Source organism: Loxodonta africana, chromosome 4, assembly GCF_030014295.1.
Source record: "Loxodonta africana isolate mLoxAfr1 chromosome 4, mLoxAfr1.hap2, whole genome shotgun sequence".
Taxonomy (NCBI): domain Eukaryota; kingdom Metazoa; phylum Chordata; class Mammalia; order Proboscidea; family Elephantidae; genus Loxodonta; species Loxodonta africana.
In genome coordinates, this window is record NC_087345.1 from 64,156,068 (window position 1) to 64,178,253 (window position 22,186).

At 39.3% G+C, this 22,186-nt stretch overlaps 1 protein-coding gene across 1 annotated transcript in view; it reads right to left on the reverse strand.

The window, feature by feature from the left end:
- The window catches only part of LGR5 (leucine rich repeat containing G protein-coupled receptor 5), a 154,394-nt gene that overhangs the window by 34,269 nt on the left and 97,939 nt on the right, over positions 1-22,186 (reverse strand). Inside the window, exons 4-6 of the mRNA XM_003405205.4 lie at positions 18,764-18,835; positions 3,788-4,003; positions 1,937-2,008 (exon numbers count right to left, since the gene is read on the reverse strand). Of these exons, the coding sequence (XP_003405253.2) occupies positions 1,937-2,008; positions 3,788-4,003; positions 18,764-18,835 (360 nt within the window). The remainder of the gene's footprint in view (positions 1-1,936; positions 2,009-3,787; positions 4,004-18,763; positions 18,836-22,186) is intronic.

Sequence of the window (22,186 nt, forward strand, 5' to 3'; positions counted from 1 at the left end):
TAAATTTTCTTCCTGTTTGTAAATCTCTCCAGACGCTCTGTTTTGATTAAACGAGGATTGGGCCCTTATAAATTACCTGGATTTCTGGTGGGGGAAGGAAGAGGTTGGGAATAACCAATTTACTGATCCTTTCTAGCCCTGGGCAAGGTGGGGGAAGGGAGACAAGGAAACTCACACAAGTTTGCCCTAAAATGTTTTGCTCTATGGTATTGATACATAATCCTGGGTCCTCACCCAAACACGTGGGGGGTAAAAAAGAAAGAGAAAAAAAAGAAATAAAGACTGTTTATGGAAATATCCATCAAAACCCAACTTGTTTTTTGCTTTTGTACTGAAAAGGACTGGAAGGTGATTTCCACTGCTAAGATCCCCAGCCCAGCCCTGTGTAAATAAGGAAGAACATCCAATTTTTCCTAGCAGCTAATGAGAACTGCTTGCCTATGCCATTAAGTTGACATCAAGGTCATGACTGGACAAGTTTGTCTTTGGCACTCAGGAAACACTGAGTGACTTGAGTAACCCTGAACAGAGAGCTGTTAGTGCCCATCAGACACAAGACGGCCACCACCAATAGCCTCTAAAAAAAAAAAAAGGATCTGGTTATTTACGCAGTCAAACTCTGTATACAAATGATATTGGACTCTAAGGCAACAGAAGAGGTGGTCTTGGCTATCTCCTTCTGCAGGCCTGGTGAGAGGCAGCATTTAGATTGGGTGGCCCTCTGTGGTTTATTGGACTTGAGTATTGAAAACATGGGGGAATGGTGGGCCCAGCAGGAGCCACCAGTACGCTCCTCTCTCAGCACATTCAGGACCCTCACTCCTCCTGTCACCCCTCTCTCATTATCCCTTTCTCACTCAAAAGGGCAATGAAGAGCATCTCTTGCCTGAGAAAAGGCTAGGGGCCTGGGCTGGCCCACCAGAAAGAACCCTTCTTACTTTGCCTCTGGGAGAAGCTTAAGGCTATGGTCAGCTGACTAGACTGTACTTTTATTACAGGTGCCAACTCAGAACTGAATTTTTGAGCTATTCCTTGGAAGTAGTGTATAGAGGTTAGAGTCAGACTAGAGAAGAAAGCAAATTCCAGTTATGCAACTGACTAGATGTGTAATGTTGGTAAAATAACGTAACCTTACTAGAAGCTGGAATAAAACAGAATAGTAATAGCTGTCATACGGTGGTTGTAAGGATTAACTGAGACAACGTCTGCCAAGCACTCAAAGCAGTATATGATTATAAAAAACCCACTGTCGTCGAGTCGATTCCAACTCATAGCGACCCTATAGGACAGAGTAGAACTGCCCCACAGGGTTTCCGAGGAGCAACTGGTGGAGTTGAACTGCCGACCTTTTTGCTAGCAGCCATAGCTCTTAACCACTATACCACCAGAGTTTCCATATGAGTGTAGATATACTCAGTAAATTTTATAGATATACTCAGTAAATGGTAGCTCTTATTACTTTTTAGACTTTTGAATTGCTTTAACACAAACCTTCACTGTTTCCTAACGAAACTGCCTGTTTATCTGGATTAGAGGCTCAGGCATTTGCTTAGTCTGCATCCTCTCATTCAGCAGGGAGAACCCGACTCATGAATAGTGAGCCTGAGTGGCAACACAGAACTGATCCTTGACAGCAAATACACATTCCTAAGCAAACAGTGGCTGCTCAGGAGAGAACATCTCATTTAACTTACAACGATTCTAACTAAATTTATCACCCTCGTTGCTTAAAATAACATCTCTACTTTATTGTTTAGCTCTGTGGGGTGTGTGTGTGTGTGTGTGTCTGTGTGTGTGAGATGAAGTCACTGTAAATATCTGTTTAAAGCTCAGGCAATTAACCAAACCAAACAGCAAGTTTGGCTTTAAGACTATTTTGATTCTTTCAGAATATTCATGAAAACACTGAAAAAAGGGAAACAAAAGGTCAACTCACAAAGTCTCTAGGCTGTGGAGCCCATCAAAGCATTTCTTTCCCAGGGAGTGGATTCTATTGTTACGGAGATGCCTGCAGAGAACATTAAGGACCCAGTCAGGAAGGCACTACACAAGGCACAATGTTTCAATTGGTTAAATCCAAGAAACTTATTTTGAAGAATGCGCTAATTATATACAAGAAATGCTTTGTTCAACATTTTAAAAAATGCCTATATGCCCCATTCACGTTCACCACAGGTGATTCCATACCACAGAATTTAATTGGTAGACATAATTGTGCTTTTTGGATTTGAGATAGCAGGGAGTGTATAATGATATAAGCAACATGATTAATATAAGTAAATTCAGGCTCTTCAGCAGGGTTTTTCAGCATATGTTTCAGCATGGGTTGTGCAGCATGATGCTGGGATGTAGGATGCTAAGCAGAGATACTGACCATCTTTGACAAACAGAGGCTCGGGGAAGGTCCTATGTCTACGAAGTGAGATTTCTACTAAAGCTGAAGGCTTATGATATGGCTGTGTTCCCAGGGTAGAGCCACAGGTCAACAGGAAATGACAATTTCAGCCATGGGGAGTGGTGAACAGATTTTTCAGCTGCCCAAGGAGATTATATATCTTGACACAGTATAAATGTGTATGATTATCGTCTTTGCTCAATTGGTAAATCAGTTAGGTCAGGGCAGTGAGAATAGCTACGTGCATAACTGAAGACTGGAACAACTCCCCAAGGGATAATGGGCTCAAGGAGGACAGGGTGAAAAAACAGCTGGATCTCTGTGGATCCATTCCCTTAGTGGAGGAAGAAATTAAAGCACATATCCAGCTTCTGGTGGCTCGCAGCATCATTTTTGTACCTGAAATTCAGTATAGAAATGTTTTAATATCATCAAAAGTTTCTTATCCTTTTTTAACCTTTCAGACAGTATCGGGTTTCATGTGAGATCTATGTGGCCCTTTTTGGGGATTTTCTACATGCAAAATATCGTACAACGGGACTGAAAAAAAAAAAATTTAACCTAAAAAGGTAGTTAAGCTGCTGTCCAGCCCTCAAAGGAGTATGTATTTGCCTCAGTGCAGGAGACTGGCATGTGAGTACACTGATTGAAGGCAGCAGTAGGTCAGCTGGTGAGCATGGAGCAAAAGGAGAAAGGCTCAGTGCAGAAAAAGCCTTCCTCAAAGTTCCTAAGCAATCTGATCTTACAGCCTTCAAGTAGCTGCTATTTTCTATATCAGCAATGATAGGCTATCATATTATAGACGTGGGGCATGTGGCTAAAATCTTCAGGAAGACTGATTATTTTTTCAAACCTTTACTTGAGAATCACTTTGATTTACTAAAATAATGAAATCTAGAAAAAAATTTTTTTTTTTTTAGACATACCAGGAAAAAAGCAGTATAAATGCATAGCTCACTGTCAAGGGCTAATTTTTTCTTTCCTTGGCAGGTGTTCAAAAAGTACTTATTCATAAGAAGAGCCTATTTCAATTTTACCTGAATTATGAATTATCAGAAATAATGAATTTTTCTTAACTTCTGTAACTGTAATAATTGTACAGTATAGTAATGACTTCCATGATATACAATGGGCTCCATTAAGGCAGAAGTCATATTTTATTATCTTTGTATGGCCAGCAGTGCTTGGCACTTAGTAGGTGCTCAATAAATGTCATTTGATTCGCTTACACAATTAGATCATTTATGAGGCCTTCTTTTTGGGGAGGGGTTCAGGGGATTTTTCCGCCCTTAAAATGCCCCCATTCAAGGTTTGAAGGGTTAGCATTTTAAGGTTAAGGTTACAGTGAATTTAGAAACTCTTAAAAAAGAGAGAGAAATCAATAAAACTTACAGAACTACCAGGCTGGAGAGGTTTCCAAAGGCATAATCTGGTATGTGGTGTATTTTGTTCAGGGCCAAGGTCATGGCCTGCAAAGCTGATAAACTTCTGAAAGCCTGGATGGGGATTTCTGTCAAAGAATTGTCATCTAGCCACAGGTGCCTCAGGGAGTGCAGGCCACTGAAACAGCTGGGGGGCACGTAGCTGATGTGGTTGGCATCCAGACGCCTGTGGGAGAAAGAGAGCAAGGATAGGAAAGAGAGCAAAGGTGAGACAGAAGGTCGGCCCTGCAGGAAGACCCTCACTCAATGGCAGATTAACTAAGAGTGAAACAGGACTTGGGGCCCTCAGAGTCCCCAGGCATGTGGAGCATTTTCCTCTTCTGGCAGGCTCTCCTTCTCACTCATGGTTGAACCATTGCTTCTTGGGTCTCCCTGCCTCTACAATTCCACGGTGCTAATTCTCTCCCAAGGTGGTGCAGTGGCTAAGCACTTGACTGCTAACTGAAAGATTGACAGTTTGAATCCACAAGCTGATCCATGGGAGAAGAATGTGGCAATCTGCTTCTGTAAAGATTACAGCCTTGAAAACTCTATGGGAGAGCTCTATTCTATCCTATACAGTCCCTAGGAGTCGGAATTGACTTGAGGGCACACAACAACAACAACATGATTCTCTTCCAGGCTCGTGGGTAACTTGCTTTCATGCATGGAAGTGGCCTCCCCTGAGGTATAAAGTTTCAGTGTGATTAATGCTCTTGGTTGCTAACCAAAAGGCTGGGGCTTGAAGCCACCCAGAGGTGCCTTGGGAAAAAAAAAGCCTGGTGATCAGAAAAATCAGCTATTAAAAGCCCTGTGGAGCACTGGTCTAGCCTGATACACATGGGGTTTCCATGAGTCGAGTCAACTTGACTGCAACTGTTTTTTTTTTTTTTTGGTTTGGTTTTATTTTTGGGTAGAGAAGAGGAAGCCCCTCCCTTTTTCTTTACTCAGTACAGTGATGATTTGAATATCATTTGAAAAGCCTAAAAACTGCTGGCTTTCTCGCCCACCCCAACCATTTGCATCAGGCAGATGTAGACGTTTGTTTTTCTGACATTTTAAAAGAATAATAAAATGAAAGCTTCCCCAGCTTTTGCTTCCTTTCTTTCCATACAACATTATTTTAAAATGGGGGAACACATTTAAAAATAGGTTTGGTTAATGAGCTGTTGCAGCTTCAGGGCCAGCAGAGGGAGTGCAGTACATTTATTTTGCCCCCATCCAACATATACAGTCGCTGCAATTCGGACGCCTTACCTTCTGGTATTGAAATGACAAACCTCACCAAGTCTGACATTCTCTGTACGGTGCGCGGACAATAGAACCGCCATCACTCTTCTATGCTTCTGATGGCCCTCACTCACTTTTCCAGTCTGTTCTTAGGCTCATACATTGGTTTGCATTTTCAAAGTGAGGATTAAAAAAAAAGAGACGAGCCACATTTTAAGCAGTCCGCATATTAGGAGGGATTAGAAAATCGCAAGTGGATTTCGAAATATGTTTTCAGAAGCATTTAAGACTAAACAAATGCAGGAAGCATGCCTGGATCACAAAGTAGAACCAAAAACCCAAAATTTAAACAATTTAGAAATAGAGAAAATTCTCTGTGGTAGTAAGCTAATCTCTCTGAAAGGTAGCTTCCTCACTTTTGGTCACATATGTCACTCCACTCATTCTCTGGCTCCTAATTCTCCTGACTGAATGGGAAGGAGTGACGTCTTAAGGACCCTGGGCCAAGTTTTGATAATAACTGAGATAAGGTCCCTTGGAACAAATTGTAAGACTTCAGTGTCATAGCCCACTCACAATTAAACTTCCAGTGGAACAACTAACATTACATGCAGCAGAAACACAACTTCCAAATATCTCAAGGTTCTGTCAACAAATGGAGCTGGAAATGTTTAGAAAAAACTCAACACTGTCTCTGCCCTCTTTCTCTGGCAACAACGTGCTCGGCCCATGTTCAAGTAAGGTATAATTTCATCAGGGCAGGAGGAGGTGACTGTTTTTGTTTGACTAGAAGTAAAGCACATATGTAAACTCTCCTTAACTATTACACTGATTAAAGAAAGGAGACTTTATTTCAATAATACGAGCTTCCGCATTTTAGCTGACATATTGTCTGATTATTACCAGTCGCTCGTGCATTGAAGCTGTAAGTGGCTGCTAAAAGGCCTGACAATGACTAACCTAAAAATCCAGTGTAAATGTTTGGGGTACGTTTATAGAAAATGCCTCGATTTGTCAGCTTGTCTTCTTTGATATTTTAAGTTTCTGCTTTATCTTGAAAGCAACCCTGATATCCATTTCCAATATTAATAAGACCGTTTCTCTGGACAGACCTCTCTTACAAATCATGAAAAAAAAAGATGTACTCTGGCCTACCCACTGACATGTTATAGCAATTTGCTATTGGATACGAAATGAGGAAGGCAGGTCAGTTCTTCATAGTCCTAACACTCAAAATACTAATACTCACAGACCTAATACTCCACAGCACAGTCCTTCCTTCATCTATCCTGAGAGCAGCATTAAAAGGTCTCTCTGCCTTAGCGGTGTCTTCATATAAGGAACTCTCAATAAGTCAGAGTCCTTCCAAACACAGTGTTTTAGAGCCCATATCCACCTGGCCTGACTGGTCCAAACCTAACTTGTAGAGTGTTCGATTGTTCACCTTCATAGGCATTATCTGATTTAATCGTAACAGAAGATCCCAAGGCTACACTGGAGTACAGAATTAATTACCCAGTCGTTCATGCAGGTGGTTCTTAAAGAACAAGGTTAAGACTGTAGACAAAGCAGCTGGCAGGGCACAACTTGTGCCTGTTCAGTGAATAAACAAAGAGCTCATATTATGTCAGTGTGGTCTTTTCAGGCAGGTGGACACTCTATTCATATGCTTGGAAAATGAAATATTTAAGCAGTGAGGTATAAGAAAAATATCAGTATACGGTACAAGAAAACACATTTAAAATGTGGTTCTATGCTGTATTTTCAGGAGCAACAAAAATACCTACATCATGTAGCTCTGCTTTTTAAGTGTTTGTTATCATTTCTATTTCATTCAACTGTGTGGATCATAATAAATTATGGATAACGTTGCAAAGCATAGGAATTCCAGAACACTTAATTGTGCTCACGAGAAACCTGTACATCGATCAAGAGGCAGTTGTTTGACCAGAACAAGGGGTTACTGCATGGTTTAAAGTCAGGAAGGGTGTGTGTGAGCGTTGTATCCTTTCACCATACTTATTCAGTCTGTATGCTGAACAAATGATCTGAGAAGCTGGACTATATGAAGAAGAACGGAGCATCGGGATTGGAGGAAGACTCATTAACGTGGGATATGCAGATGAGACAATCTTGCTTGCTGAAAGTGAAGAGGACTTGAAGCACTTACTGATGAAGATCAAAGACCACAGCCTTCAGTACGGGTCACACCTCAATATAAAGAAAACAAAAATCCTCACAACTGGATCAATAAGCAACATCATGATAAATGGAGAAAAGACTGAAGTTGTTAAGGATTTCATTTTACTTGGCTCCACAATCAACACCTGTGGAAGCGGCAGTCGAGAAAATCAAATGATGCATTGCATTGGGTAAATCTGCTGCAAGGGATCTCTTTAAAGTGTTGAAAAGCAAACATGACACCTTGAGGACTGAAGTGCGCCTGACCCAAGCCATGCCGTTTTCTATAGTCTTGCATGTATGCGAAAGCGGGACAGTGAATAAGGAAGGCTGAAGAAGATCAATGCCTTTGAATTACAGTGTTGGGAAGAATATTGAATATACCATGGACTGCTTAAAGAACAAACAAATCTGTCTTGGAAGAATGCTCCTTAGCAAGGATGGCGAGACTTTGTCTCATATACTTCGGACATATTGTCAGGAGCGACCAGTCCTTGGAGAAGGACATCATGCTTGGTAAAGTAGAGGGTCAGCAAAAAAGAGAAAGACTCTCAATGAGATGGACTTTGGCTGCAACAATGGGCTCAAACATAGCAGCCATTGTGAGGATGTTGCAGGATCAGGCAGTGTTTTGTTCTGCTGTACATGAGGTCACTATGAACTGGAATCGACTTGACGGCACCTAACAACAATTTCATGCAAGTCATGGAAGGTGTATGTGTGTGTGTGTGTGTGTGTATGTGTACGCAGCTCTGTATCTGTGAATTAGTGAGGAGATTTGGGATGGAAGTCCCGGACCTCAGCTTTCCCATCTGTAGGATGGGGATAACACCTTTGTGTCTTATAGGGTTGCTTTAAGACTAAGGGAAATAATACAATTGGGCTTTGTAAACCATAAACTTTGATTTTAAATGATTATTATTTGAAGCTGATTAATGACTTTTGTTTTTGTCTTTTGGCCATTGAAACCTTGGGGGTGGGTGGGGAAAAAAAGAGGTAATCTCAATTTTGCCTTAGTCAATAATTGGTTAAAATGAATGCTAGATTGTTAGCGAATTTCAGTTTTGAGAAATGCAGGCTACTCTTTGATCCCTCACAACAGAAATAATCAAGTGGTACCTGCATTAGACTTCATAGGAGTCACTGTCACTATGCAGCATTCACTGTGGTTGTTACTCCCAAAGGGTAGATAGCTTTGTTCTTGACACCTGACTGAATAGAACCTCTTGATTTTGAAGGCAGAGAAAGGCTGTGATGTGTGGTAGATGGCACATTCTCAGAGAAAGTTCCTAGCACTGATCTTGGCCTTTAAACATCCATCAAAAATGTGACTGAGGCAGCACAAAACCTGCATGCAGTCAGGCACAGAAAAGTAAAACGTTAACAATGGGGGTGGCCCTGCCTTCTTTCAGACAAGTAAAATTTCTTAATTATGATCTAGAAATGGGATCTGAAAAGTCATCACTATATAAGAAATGGCACCCACTTTATGCTTCGTTTGGGTAATCTTTACTTATAATTTTTAGCAAAATGATAAATAAAATAAAGCTGTATTTTATCTAAATATACAAAACTTTATTTTATTTAAAAATTAATCATATATGATCAACAACCACCTGCATAATGGGCAGATGGTAAGTGGAAAGTAAACTGAATTAGAAGACAGGTTTTTTTTTTTTTTAATTTTATTTAATGTGCTTTAAGTGAAAATTTACAAATCAAATCACCTTGCTATGTACCCCTAGCTGCTCTCTCCCTAATGTGACAGCACACTCCTCCTCTCCACCCTGTATTCTCTGTGTCCATTCAACCAGCTCCTGTCCTCCTCTGCCTTCTTATCTCACCTTCAGACAGGAGCTGCCCACATAGTCTCATGTGTCTACTTGAGCCAAGGAGCTCACTCCTCACCAGTATCATTTTCTGTCTTATAGTCCAGTCCAATCTCTTCAGACAGGGATTGGACTGGACTACAAGACATGGGTTTTGTGTCAAGACCCTGCCACTCGTTAATTCTGAGATTTGACGGCATATCAATAAATTTCACTGAGGGTCAGTTTTTCACATCTTTGAAGCAGAATCACAACATGTCACAGAGTTACTATGGGAATTAAATGAGAAAATGTATATAAAAGTGTTTGGTAAATAGTAAAAAAAAAAAAAGCACTCTACAAATAACAGGCTTTATTGTTTGAGGAAATTCTTCACATTTAGGAAGTGATACCATCTTTTTTTTTCTTTTAAAAGTTTGTTTTATTCTTTGTGAAGTTTCTTAACCCTTTGTTATTTCAAATCTCTCTATGGAAGATTGCCATTGTCTTGGCATACAGGCTGGCAGAACTGCTGATTCTCTACTCATTGTGCATCTTAATACGTGTGTGTGGTAGCTAGACTGCAGGTTTTGACTAGTGTTAGAGCAGGGCTTTCATCGCAGAGACAGGAAGATGCGCATATCTTCTGTGTGAGGCCAATCTCAACGTCCAAAACGCTAACGCAGATAAGAAAAGATATGACATCATCTGTTGCGAGAAGAGAATTTTCATAAGCATGATTCTCTGCAGTGTTATTTAGATGCCTACAACTGATGAGAAATGCTTTTGTCATGACTCTGGGAAAATGTTGAAATTTCTTCTCTGAAGGGAGGACTTGAGGTTAAAGGACTCACAATTGCTAAAGGGATTCTGTCACTCAAGCTGTTTGTCTCTCATGAGCTTTAGGTTGCCTTTCCTCACCATCGGGATCTAGTCAGGACCATCCAGTTCATCTGACTGGCTTCAGTAACCTTGAATATCCAAGCTTTTGGAGACTAGATAATGTTTCTCCCAGAATGTTTCTGGGCTGCCTACTATGAAAAATGTCCTTCCCTCACCCAAGCGATCTTTGAGGTATGATAAAAATGTTTCTCTGGGGGTGGTGTACTGCCTCCTGACAGGACATTCAAATAATACATATGCCTTAGAAAGATCCCTCTGACAGCAGTGAGGAGGATGCACTATGGGAAGGTGAGTGACTGAGGTAGTTGCAGTGATCAGGGTTGGGAAAGAGTATGAAAATGGAGAGAAGGGGCCCAATATGAGAGATATTAAATAAGCGGATCTAAAAGAACGTGGTAACTCTCCAAATGTGGCCAGAAAGGGAGGCAAAGAAGCTATGGTGACTCAGTGTTCTGGCCTGGGCTACTGGGCGGATGGAGACCATGCAAGAACAGGGATGAATGTCACCCAATATTATGTACAATAAAAATAAAACAGAACTGCATGTTCACTGTGAATGTAGTTCTGTAATAACAGTGCTTTCCACATGCTGAAGAGCTAGAAGGTAAGGGATAAAAAATTAAACTTTTATGTTCAGGTATAAGCAAAAAAAAAAAAAAACCCAAAAACCGTCCCTTTTTACTCTTTAAAGATTTTCCCAAATATTTTCATGAATAAAGGGTTAATTGTGCAATTCTTTTTTTTGGTAAAGGAGCATTTTGCCCCACATTTCCCAAAGGAATTTTCCATTTCTAATGGCATTATTGTAGGGATAAGAGAATCTATGAGATCGCTCTTGCTATTGTTGTTCTAGAAAATAGCCCTTTATATATCTTGTATATGATACCTTGCCAATGTATCACACAAACTTAAATCTTTGTTTGAGAATGTCTTTGATGAGCCATTAACTACAAGGAAGAAAGTGTCAGTCAAAAGATAAGCCATTGATCTTGGCTAATTCTATATCTGAGATGACCGTAATAATGTCAATTATTAACATGAATGGCTGAAAGGGAAAAAAAGCCCAAAGTGTGAAGAATGTTGCAGCTGCAGGTATAATAGAGTTTATGGAGATTCTTTCAATAAACAGAATTGTGAAGCATGGTGTTTTATGACCGACATTGTGATTTTTATATTTGGATGAGTATTCTTCCTTCGTAAATTTTAAGGAAATGGTTAACTCTCTTATACATACATTAGTCCATCTTGTGAGACCATTTTTAACAATTCATGAATAGTGGGAAGACTACAGAGGCTTAGTTTGCTTATAAAATTTTAAGAAACTAAAGCATAATAATTATTTTGTTCTTGCTATGAAATAAAAATCTTATAGCTCCAAGCTTGTATATAATAAATCATTTCAACAAGGTACCTAAATTCTTTGTTAGGTAAAATTTTACTATTTTGAAATTTTATTACACTAGAATCTGTGGATTAGAATTGAATTTGTTACAAGATTATTATAATAATACTATCAGGATAGACTTTGATACGAAATTCTTATAGATTGAATTCATATTGATCTATATGAATTCTTCACCATAATATCAGTCGATTTTCACCATTTAAAAAATATTTATAGAGTGACCACAATGTGGGATTCCATATTTTAATGAAATTTACTGTATCCTAGGAAGACCTTAAGTATATAAAGTCATGTAAACACAGTGAATACTTGTATGGGAAATTTTTGCTTTTGTCTTTCGATTCTCCATCTTATGTATTTGTAAACTTAATGTGATCACCAGAAGAAAAAAAAATCATTGCTTTTTCTCTGAAAAAGTAATAAATAAATAAATAAATAAAAATTTCCACTTCTTCAGTTTGGGAAGATACAAAGTCTACGAGGTCACTGAAGTGCAGTAACTTAGAGACTAGTCAGTTGGCTTGACTAGCTGTCGCCCATAAAGTGTTTAAAGGAACCAAACCCTTAGAGGTGTCACTCTGGACTCTGTTGTGGAGTGCAAGACTTCAATAAGCAAGAGATTTTAAAGTCAACTTATTTATACTAAGTGGCTCAGTTCCTTAGAGGTCAACTACTGTGAATTTTGTAAGAGGGACATAATCTACACAGAAACATGAGGGTTAACTTCTTTAGTTTCATTTTTTTCCATAGAAAACACTTTTTTTTTTTTTCCAGTAGAGGCACCATTAGTCTCCCAGGTACCACTGAGGTTTGAAATCTGGTCATTTTTGAATCTTCTCTTGCCTTCCAGCCAATCATTCACCAACTTCTCCCCATTTTATCTACAACTCAGTGACTCTCCATTTCCATTGTCTGGTTAAAGGTCTTATCTCTTCACACCTGCATTAATGCAACGGCTTCTTAGCTGGTCCTTTTGCCTTTTATCTCTTATCTCTTCAATTAATCCTGTTGGCTGCTGCCAGATTAATCTCCCTAAAACTGTGCTTTATGTCATTCTGCTGTTACTGTCTACAGTTCTTCCACATTACCATTCCTTTCAAGCCCAGACTTGCCATTCTGATATTCAAGGCTCTCCATCTACCTTATCTAGCCAAACTTTTATTTCTCTGTCCCAGTTAAGTCCCTTTTCTGGCTCTTTCCCACAGTACTTCTTGGCCTTGTGTTCATTAGAATCCCCTAGCCCCTGACTATCCAATCTCATCATCCCTCTAAGACTCAGTACCACAGTTCTTCCCTGAGCCCTACTCCTAAAATGGGACATCCTCAGCTAAGACAATGGGAAGGTTAATTCTGGTAAAAAAAAAAAAAAAAAAAAAAAAAATTCTGGTAGATAGTTCAAATTAAAAAACCATGCAGGAACCACTGGGATCTAACACTCAGACCAGGAAAGGCAGATGTGGGCAAAATCCAGGGTACAGACCCATGAATTTGGGGCCAAAGAGATGAGTCAATGTAAGTTACAGTTAAACTACGGGAAAGCAGCTGGTCCTGAGCAGTTGTCTAGATCATCATTTAGAGTTTGAGGCTTCTGTTCAGTTCAACAAGGATTTCTTGAGTGCTTTCTACGTACTACGTACTGTACCTAGTGCTGGAGATACAGCAGTAAACCAGATAGGCATAGTCTTAACCCTTAGGGGGCACATTTTCAAAAGGATAGTCAGATAATCAAATGGATCAGTATAATGAAAAGTTGCGTGATGAGAAACACATGGTAGGGGAACCTAATTTAGATTTTAATTTCCTTTGAGATCCAGATCTGGATTTCAACCTATGTGACATTTCTACATAGTTGTTCCAAATGTTCCACAAACACAAATGCTAAGAACAAACTCATGATCTCACACCCTCCCTGTCCCCAAATGTAGTACTGTATCAGTACTATTCCCTTGCTCACTCTCTTTTTTGACTGTTGTCATTGTTGTTAGGTGCCATCGAATTGGTTCTGACTCATAGCTACCCTATGTACAATAGAATGAAGCACTACCCAGTCCTGTGCCATCCTTACAATTTTTGCTATGTTTGAGCTCATCATTGCAGCCACTGTGTCAGTTCATTACCTCGAGGGTCTTCCTATTTTTTGCTGATCCTCTACTTTACCAAGCATGATACCCTTTTTCTAGAGACTGGTCCTTCCTGGTAACATGCCCAAAGTACATGAGATGAAGTCTTGCCACCCTGGCTTCTAAGGAGCATTCTGGCTGTACTTCTTACCAACAAAACCCTACTATAGAGAGTCTGGGTGAAGTTATTAGCATTGCTAAGGGCTCAGGGTTGGGGTCTGCAGCCCTGAAGCCAATGTCACAGTAAGATGCATGGGCAGATCAGGCTCCAGGCAGGAATTATACATTCTTCTTGGACTTTAAAATATAGTTTTGTACTCTGAAGATGACCTTTAGCTAATTGGTGAATTAAAACACACACACACACACATACACACACACAACCCAGTTGCCACTGAGTGTATCTTGACTCACCATGACCCTATGTGTTGCAGAGTAGAACTGCACCCAATAGGGTTTTAAAGGCTGTGACCTCTTGGAAGCAGATTGCTAGGCCTGTCTTCCGAACCTCCTCTGGGTGGGTTTGCACAGTCAACCCTTTGATTAGTAGAGGGCTTAATGGTTTGCATCACCCAGGGGGCTCCTAAATTGGAGAATAGAGACAATAATAAAGATGTGTCTAATTCTCCTTTCATTTCCTATTTACTAACCATCTTTGTGATTGTGCATATCCCACAATTAACTTTGCCATGAGTTGGAATCAACTTGAGGGCAACTAACAACAACAAGTGCAGACTTGGAACAAAACCCAGCATGTATTAAATAATACCCTTGTTAACTGGACAAACACGAATATGTCATTTACTTTGATCATCTAGAACTTCACTAATGACAATGAGGTGCTGGAACTTAATTAGTAACTATCAACAAGTGAAGCAATAGTTTTTCATAGATCAATTTCTTAACCTTTATACAAAGGTGTGAGGGTATGGAAGAGGTTAAGTTTTGAGTTTCCACCAAATCACTGCAATCTGATCTTAGTCCTCTAATGACCATAATGCCAAAAGTTTCTTGGTGAAATACAATTCACTGTGAATTCTGATTACATTTCCTATTCCCTTCCAAAAAAGCAGAGAGGAAATTAAGTTATATTTGATTACATTACAAAACATCCAGTTGGTGTCTGGGCAGTCATTACCATGTCAGAAGCCAAATGTACATATTGTGCAGGATCAGACTCAGCTCCTGGGCTCTGGCATATGGACCTGTCTTCTTATTCTTTAGCCCAACAATTTGTAAGCATCAGGAGAGAGTTAAAAGAACACAAATGTACCTATGTGTTTTCATTACGAACAAAACAAAATATCTTTTGTTTATGTAGAATAAGTGGAAAATTACATCCCTTGAAATATAAGTACAATTTGTTTCTGCCTTATAGCAATGTTACTAATTTCAATATATCAACTTTCTTAAACTTTATTCAATGAAGCCAAGTCTAAATGGGTGGAGCAAAGTGTGCAAATTATCTACATCAGTAGTTCTCAACCATTTTTGGTTTGGAGACCACTTTGTTAGTGTAATAAAAACCAAAACACCAAACCCATTGCCATCGAGTCAATTCTGCCTCATGGTGACCCTATAGGACAGAGTAGAACAGCCCCCTAGGGTTTCCAAGGAGTGGCTGGTGGATTTGAATTGCCAGCCTTTTGGTTAGCAGCCTGAGCTCTTAATCACTGCACCACCAGGGCCCCTGTTAGTGTAATAGAGCACTAAAAAAATAATTTCTCAAATGTACATTCAATTCACTTGAGGGTTTTGTTAAAATGGAGATTCTGATTAAATCAGTCTGAATTGAGGCCCAAGATTCTGCATATCTCAAGTGGTACTGTTGCTGCTGGACCAGGGACCACACCTTGGTTAGTAGGGTAAGACAGCATGTGGCCTCTTAACTATATCTGCCCCAGGTTGTCAGCAGAATTTACTGGGAGGTATGAACTATTCTCAAACACAGTCTATGCCTGACTTTTATGTCATATTATAAGTACATTATTAATTAGAATGCAAAGTATGGATTTTATTGTCATCTCTGTCTGTCAGGTATGAAAAGAGTTCAGGATATCAGTTTGCAAATAATCTTAAAGAATGCTGCAGGGCACCAGTTTTTTCTAATTTTCACCATAAGAAACATTTAACTGTATCATTAAACCAGGCAGAAAACACTGATGCTTGGGTCCCATTCTCAGAGATTCTGATTTTAACTCGTTTGAGGAACAGCCTAGGCTTCAGGACTCTCTAGATGACTCTCATGTGGAGCCAAGGTTGAGAAGGCCTGCTTAGAAGGTATAAGGGTAGGCAAGTATAAGGATGAAGCACATCTAACCACTATAGAGTGTGTGGCATCTTAGATAGTGAATGTATAAAAAAAAATGTATAATACGTGGAAAATACTAAAGTGAGGAAAGATTTTGTGAATTCAAGAGAATGAAGAAAGAGGAAGCACATAGAAGAAGGGCTGAGTAAAGATCTAAGGGTTCACTCAAGTCCAAGAGGAGCTGGGTTACTTGATGAATGGAGGCCTCCTGGCTGCTGTCAGTATGGATAAGACAGTCTCACCCTCATTAGTACTCTTACTGACCTGGAAGTAGCACAAAGGCTAGAGCATGACATAGAGAATGAACGGACAATGAATAAGGCATGCACATTTGCTGTGACCATTTAACACAAAACCCTTTTTAGAATTGCTTAAAAGGAAGCAGGAGAAATGCCATTAAACATTTTAAATCCGTGACATCAATAAACTTTAAAGGGGTTCACTGCACCCTAAACCTCAAACTTGGCTTGGTTGTGTACTTCAGGGTGGAGGGCTTTTTCAATGGGTACAATACAGTGTCTACATGGTGGCTGGTTAAGTCTATGTTTATTATGCTTTTTGTCAAGTCTGAATTTATGTATCAAAACAGTAGAAGAAACATAAGTGAGAAAAAAATGGCACAGCAGCACACACTGCCAAGACTCAACACCGTACACGGACTGGGCAAAGGGGCCCCTGACAAACACTTCTTAACCCAGCCGATATAATTCAGTATGCGCCGGGTTGAATCTCTACCTAGATGCCTCAGTTTGGATGTGATAAGTGTCATCCTAGAAAGTTAACTCTTGGCCTTGTCACAGGGAACGCATATTTATAAGGTTTCAAAACGTAATTGTTTTTGTGAACCAGAAACCAAAGGCAAGAGACACCTGGTGAATAGTAAATATCTAGACCATAAGAAACTAAATCTGAACACCTTTATCAGAAAGACACCACCCAGTTTGAGGAAACAAAAGAGTCTTGGTTTTCTTTTTCACAAAGAGTTCACTGCTGTTTGTGATCTCCTTTCAGCTGATGGTGGCTTTTGGTTACAAAGGCTTATCATTCTATCTCCTGCCTGCCTCACAGCTGTTTAAAGTTCCTATTGGCCACTGCCATTATCTCAATTTCAATTCAGCCACTGCATCCTCGTGCCCTTACACAGACAACCCAACTTAAGGTTGTTTTGCTTCTCCGGATGCTTCTTCTTTCCTTCAGGAAAAGGCTTCTGCAACAAAGGAGGAGCAGTGCTGTCCTGTCGTTAAAAAGCTCCTGAAAATGTAACAGACCCATCCCATGCCACAAAGGGCCCTTGTGGCCTGTTTATCCATAGGCTGGTGAAAGCCTAGGAAGTCACTTTGTTTGCCTAGAGTAAAAAGCTTAAGATGATCTCAAGCACAGATTTTCTTTCATTAAAAAAAAAAAAAAGATCAAAGGGAGAAAGCATAATCTCCAAATCTCATGTTCCTCCTTCTCTCGTGTCACCTTAGTAAAAGGCTTCCAGCAAACTATATGTAATTATTAACCAACGGATTCTTTACAATGATTTCCAGCTAGAGTGTGTAATGTTCATTTTTTTAAATGCAATTATCTGCCTCTCATTCACTAAGACCAGAAACCAGTATTTTGTTTGACAGATGAGGCCCTCCAGTATAAGCGAAATTAGTGCATGTATTATGCACATGTATATCAGAAATCATGTGGCCTATTATAAATATTTACAATGCATTCTGATGAGATGAAGATTTCCTGACAGTAGCTGTGGCATAGTCTTGCTAAGTAAGCACTGTAAACATTTGCTTACAACTCAGCTCCCAAAACATCTAGCTGGTAAGAATGTTATTTTTGGGAGGGAGAACTAACTTTTTTTTTTTTTTTATTCAGAGGTTGTAAATCAGTGGGGGGGTGGGGGAGTGGAAAGTCCTAATGGAAAAGTTGTGGATTCAGAATAACAAAAAAACAAACAAAAAAACCACACATACAAACTTGTTGTTGAGTCAATTCTGATTCATAGTGACCCTATAGGATTGAGTAGAACTGCCCCATAAGGTTTCCAAGGGGTGGCTGGTGGATTTGAACTGCTGACCTTTTGGTTGGCGGCTGAGCTCTTAACCACTGTGCCACCAGGGCTCCAGGGATTCACGGCACAGAGCATCAATACCACTTCTGGGTATGTTTGTGTGTCTGCATGTGGTGTGTGTATCTGTTTGCATGTGGTGGCATGTTTCTGTGTAATATACATGTCTGCATGTGGTGCTGTGTGGGTGTGATGTGTGTGGTGTCATGTTTGTGTGTGTGTGTGGTGTATCTTATATGTGTGTCTATGTGTTTGTATGTGGTGGTGTGTTTGTGTGTGTGCTTGTGCATGGTATACGTATCTGATGTAGGTGTGTGTTGTCTGTGGTATTGTTTGTGAGCATGTTTGCATGTGCATGTCTGTGTGTGCTGATTGAGAAGCTCTTGGTTTGTAGACCTGGGCAATAAGGCTTCAAGGCATACAAGTAGATTTTAACTTGCTGATTTCAGAATCCCTGATGTATATACAGAGCTTGAAAAATTAAGTCTTTACTTGACTTAGCAAAATTGGATGACAAGGATGTTCAGATAATCCCCAAACAGAATAACTTGAGGCTGCTAAGATATCTAGATTGTGACATTCATTTTTCTAGGTAAAAGCCAAGCATTATTCTTGATATAAATTCAGGAATTGTGGGGGAATATAGGACCAGATTCTGGGAGTAGATATTTTATCTTGAGATACCAGCATATATGATAAAAGACTTTTGACTGTGCGTGTGGTAATTAAATATCTACTCTGAAACCCAAAACTCCAACACCGGTCCCTCTCACATACATTGTTTAATGAGAATGCGAAGAATTGTTGCTCTAATTGAAACACTCATTCAAAATTTATGTACAACTCCCAACTAAGGAAAACGGTCAATGGGACATTTAAGTGCTCCTTCCCAAACTGATACAAAATACATTTTGTAATTTCAACTATACTTACAGGGACTGAAGGCTTCGCAAATTCTGGAGTGCTTCTGTGGGTACTTGTCTTAGCTGATTATTCTGGAGCATACTGCATATTAAAACAAATAGACGAGGAAAAACATTAAAGAAAATGAACAATAATTAATAATGACTAATCATAACAGCACCAGGCACTGCTCTACGTGTTAGGGTTTTTTTTTTTTTTAATCATAACAGCACCAGGCACTGCTCTACGTGTTAGGGAAACAGCAGGGAACCAGACAAAGCCTAGGCACTTAGGGAGCTTAAGTGCCTTGGAAAGCAACCAAAAAAAAAAAAAAAAAAAAAAACAACCAAACCTGCTGCCGTCGAGTCGATTCTGACTCATAGCGAACCTATAGGGCAGAGTAGAACTGCCCCATAGAGTTTCCAAGGAGCGCCTGGCGGATTTGAACTGCTGACCTTTTGGTTAGCAGCCGTAGCACTTAACCACTACGCTACCAGGGTTTCCAGGAAAGCAGCAGATAATTAAAAAATAAACAAAATATATAACATAAGACAAATGATAAGTACGATGATGAATTAAAAAAAAAAAAGAGGTAATGGGATAGATGGTAACAAAGGGTGAGATTTTTATTTTAAAGGTGGTCAGGGAAGGCTTCTCTGAGGAGTTAATATTTGAATAGAGACAAATGGAGTTAGGGAGCAAGCTATGTGAATAGCTGAGAAGAGTTACTGAGAAAGAGGGAAAAGCAAGTGCAAAGGCCCTGAGGCCACAGCTTGCTTGACTTGTTAAAGGAGCAACAAAGGGTCCATTGTAGCTGAGATAGAATAAATGAGGTCAAGAGATTGGGTGAGAGAACCAGAAGCCATTTCATGGAGGGTCTTGTAGCCCATGCTAAAGACTTTAGGTTTTAAGTGTGGTGACAATTCCTGGTCGGAGGGTTTAAGCAGGGGAATGGTGTAATCTTATTTATATTTTTAAAGGATCACTCTGATGGCTGTACAGATTAGACAGAATGGAAACAAGGATAATAGTATGAGGCTTTTAAAGAGATTCTCCTTCCTTGTGCATGCCATATTTTGACATAAGTTAAATTCATTTTGCAAAGCATTTAGGTTTTTGTTCCAGGCTGAACAGTTTTTTTTCTAAAACATGAGGACTACAGAATGGAAACACCTGGCAACAATGAAATTAAAATATATCACTGCTAGTGGGGAAACAGCATGGAAAAAATTTCCCTTTAGATTCCTTATATTTTGCTACCTTAGTCATAAATGTTTATAGCACAGTAATTTTGCAGTATACCCCCTCTCCCGCCCCCAGTATTTCATGATTCATGTAAGCCTAGGGAAAAGACTATTTCAGGAAAGCAGACATTTTTAGGAAATATTTGTGTTTATTAGTTCACAAACTTATGTTTGGCTTTCAGAAACAATCCGCTTGATTCTCTCATTTCCACAATCAAGGTTTTTTTTTCATTAGGTGACTGGCTGGGATTCGACCCCAGGTTAGTCAAACTCCAAAGGTTGATGTAATTTCCACTGCACCACGCAGCATTCTCTTGGGGAATATTTGCTGGATGTACAAATTCACAAGCTGTATGGTGTACAATATGGCTAAGTGCATGGGTTTGCAAAACAGACTACCTCTTTCCTGCACTAGCTGTGTGACCTTAGGGAAATCACCTAATCTCTCCCATGCTTCAGTGGCCTGTAATAATACGAATCCCACAAGGCTTATTGTGATGAATCAACGAGTGAAAGTATATAGAACAATACTTGCTACATGGGAAAGAAAAAAAAAAAGCATTCGATAAAGGTTGGCCATTATTACATGAATTAATAACCCCCCTTTCAAAACCAGTGCTATCGTGGGATTTTGATTAATGAGTTGGAGAAAAAAGAAATAATCTATATTTATGGTTTTCAAATTTTAGGGTTTATCACAATCCATTGGAGGGCTTGTTAAAACACAGGTTTCTGGGCTCCACCCCCAAAGTTTCTGGTTCTGTAGGTCTGGGGAAGTGGCCAGGGAATTCACATTGATAACAAACTCCTAGGTGATGCCAGTGTTGCTGGGGAGGGCACCACCCTACCCAGGGTACTGAACTCGAGGGTGCATTGGGCTTGGAGATAAGGCCTCAGTTTTGAGTCTTAGTGAATTTGAACAAACCACTTAACCTCTCTGGCCCCCCTTTTTTAATTTGTATAATAGAGATAATATCATCTGATTGAAAAGATGTTTTTGAGGATTAAAATATAAAAATATTTGTGATACTTTCATGTATAAAAATATGAAGTTATACACAAATAAGAGCTATTATCATGAAATATATTTAGAGATAATAAAATTTATGTTTTTTCTTTCTATGGCTGTAATTTTGCTTTCTAATGAATACAGTTTTGTCATTTGTATTCAATAATTTTAAATAAGTAATCAATTTCATTATGGCAAACCTGGATCCCGCTGAAATTTCATAAATCAAGAGTCTCAAAACATTTTCTTATGAAAAAAAAAACCAAGTTTCAGGGAAATGGCACACTTTACTTCCCACTTCAGGGGTTGAGAGATTTGCAGCTTGAATTCTATATTCTGCATAACATACTGAGTATTACAAATTTACATTTCTATGCTACTTTACACGTTTCTGGAAACCCTGGTGGGGTAATGGTTAACTGCGACAGCTACAGCTGCTAACCAAAAGGTCAGCAGTTCCAATCCACCAGGCGCTCCTTGGAAACTCTATGGGACTGTTCTACTCTGTCCAATAGGGTCGCTATGAATCGGAATTGACTTGATGGCAACTGGTTTGGTTTACACATTTCCAAGCTGGCTCAACCCTTTACCTAATTGTAACTTCACAGAAATATTTTCTAAGTCACTCATTCATTGCGTGATACATTTAAATGATATTAAGATGCAGATAATAGACTTAACTGACGTCTAAACATTGTAGTTACTATGTTACTGGTACACAGTGTGTGTTGAATTGTTCTTTGACCCTTTGCTAACCAAACAATAAAACTCTTAAAATATGATCTTTCTAAAATATCTGGAAAATTTGAGGGGAGGATAAGCATCCCATCACTGAATAATTGCAAACTTTCTCAGTTGCTTTATATATCTGGTTTCATAAAAATGGAACTTCTTGAAAGAGCTTTAATAATAACTTTTAACGCTACCCTCAAACTACTTCCCAGTGAATTCATTTTTCAACCACTTCTACCAGTAAAACACCAAAAATAATTTAAAAAATCATTTAATTTTAGTCTTGATCTCTCCCTAGATAAAGAACATGTGTTTAATTACTTTCAAATGACAAAACAAGAGCAAGTTATCTCCATTATATCCTTATAAGTCTCCAGTGAGTCAATTAGAAAATTCTGTTCCTGTTTAAAATACTCCATTGACAGACAAAACAATTAAAGGGTTTACGGCACTATGGAGTACAGTTAA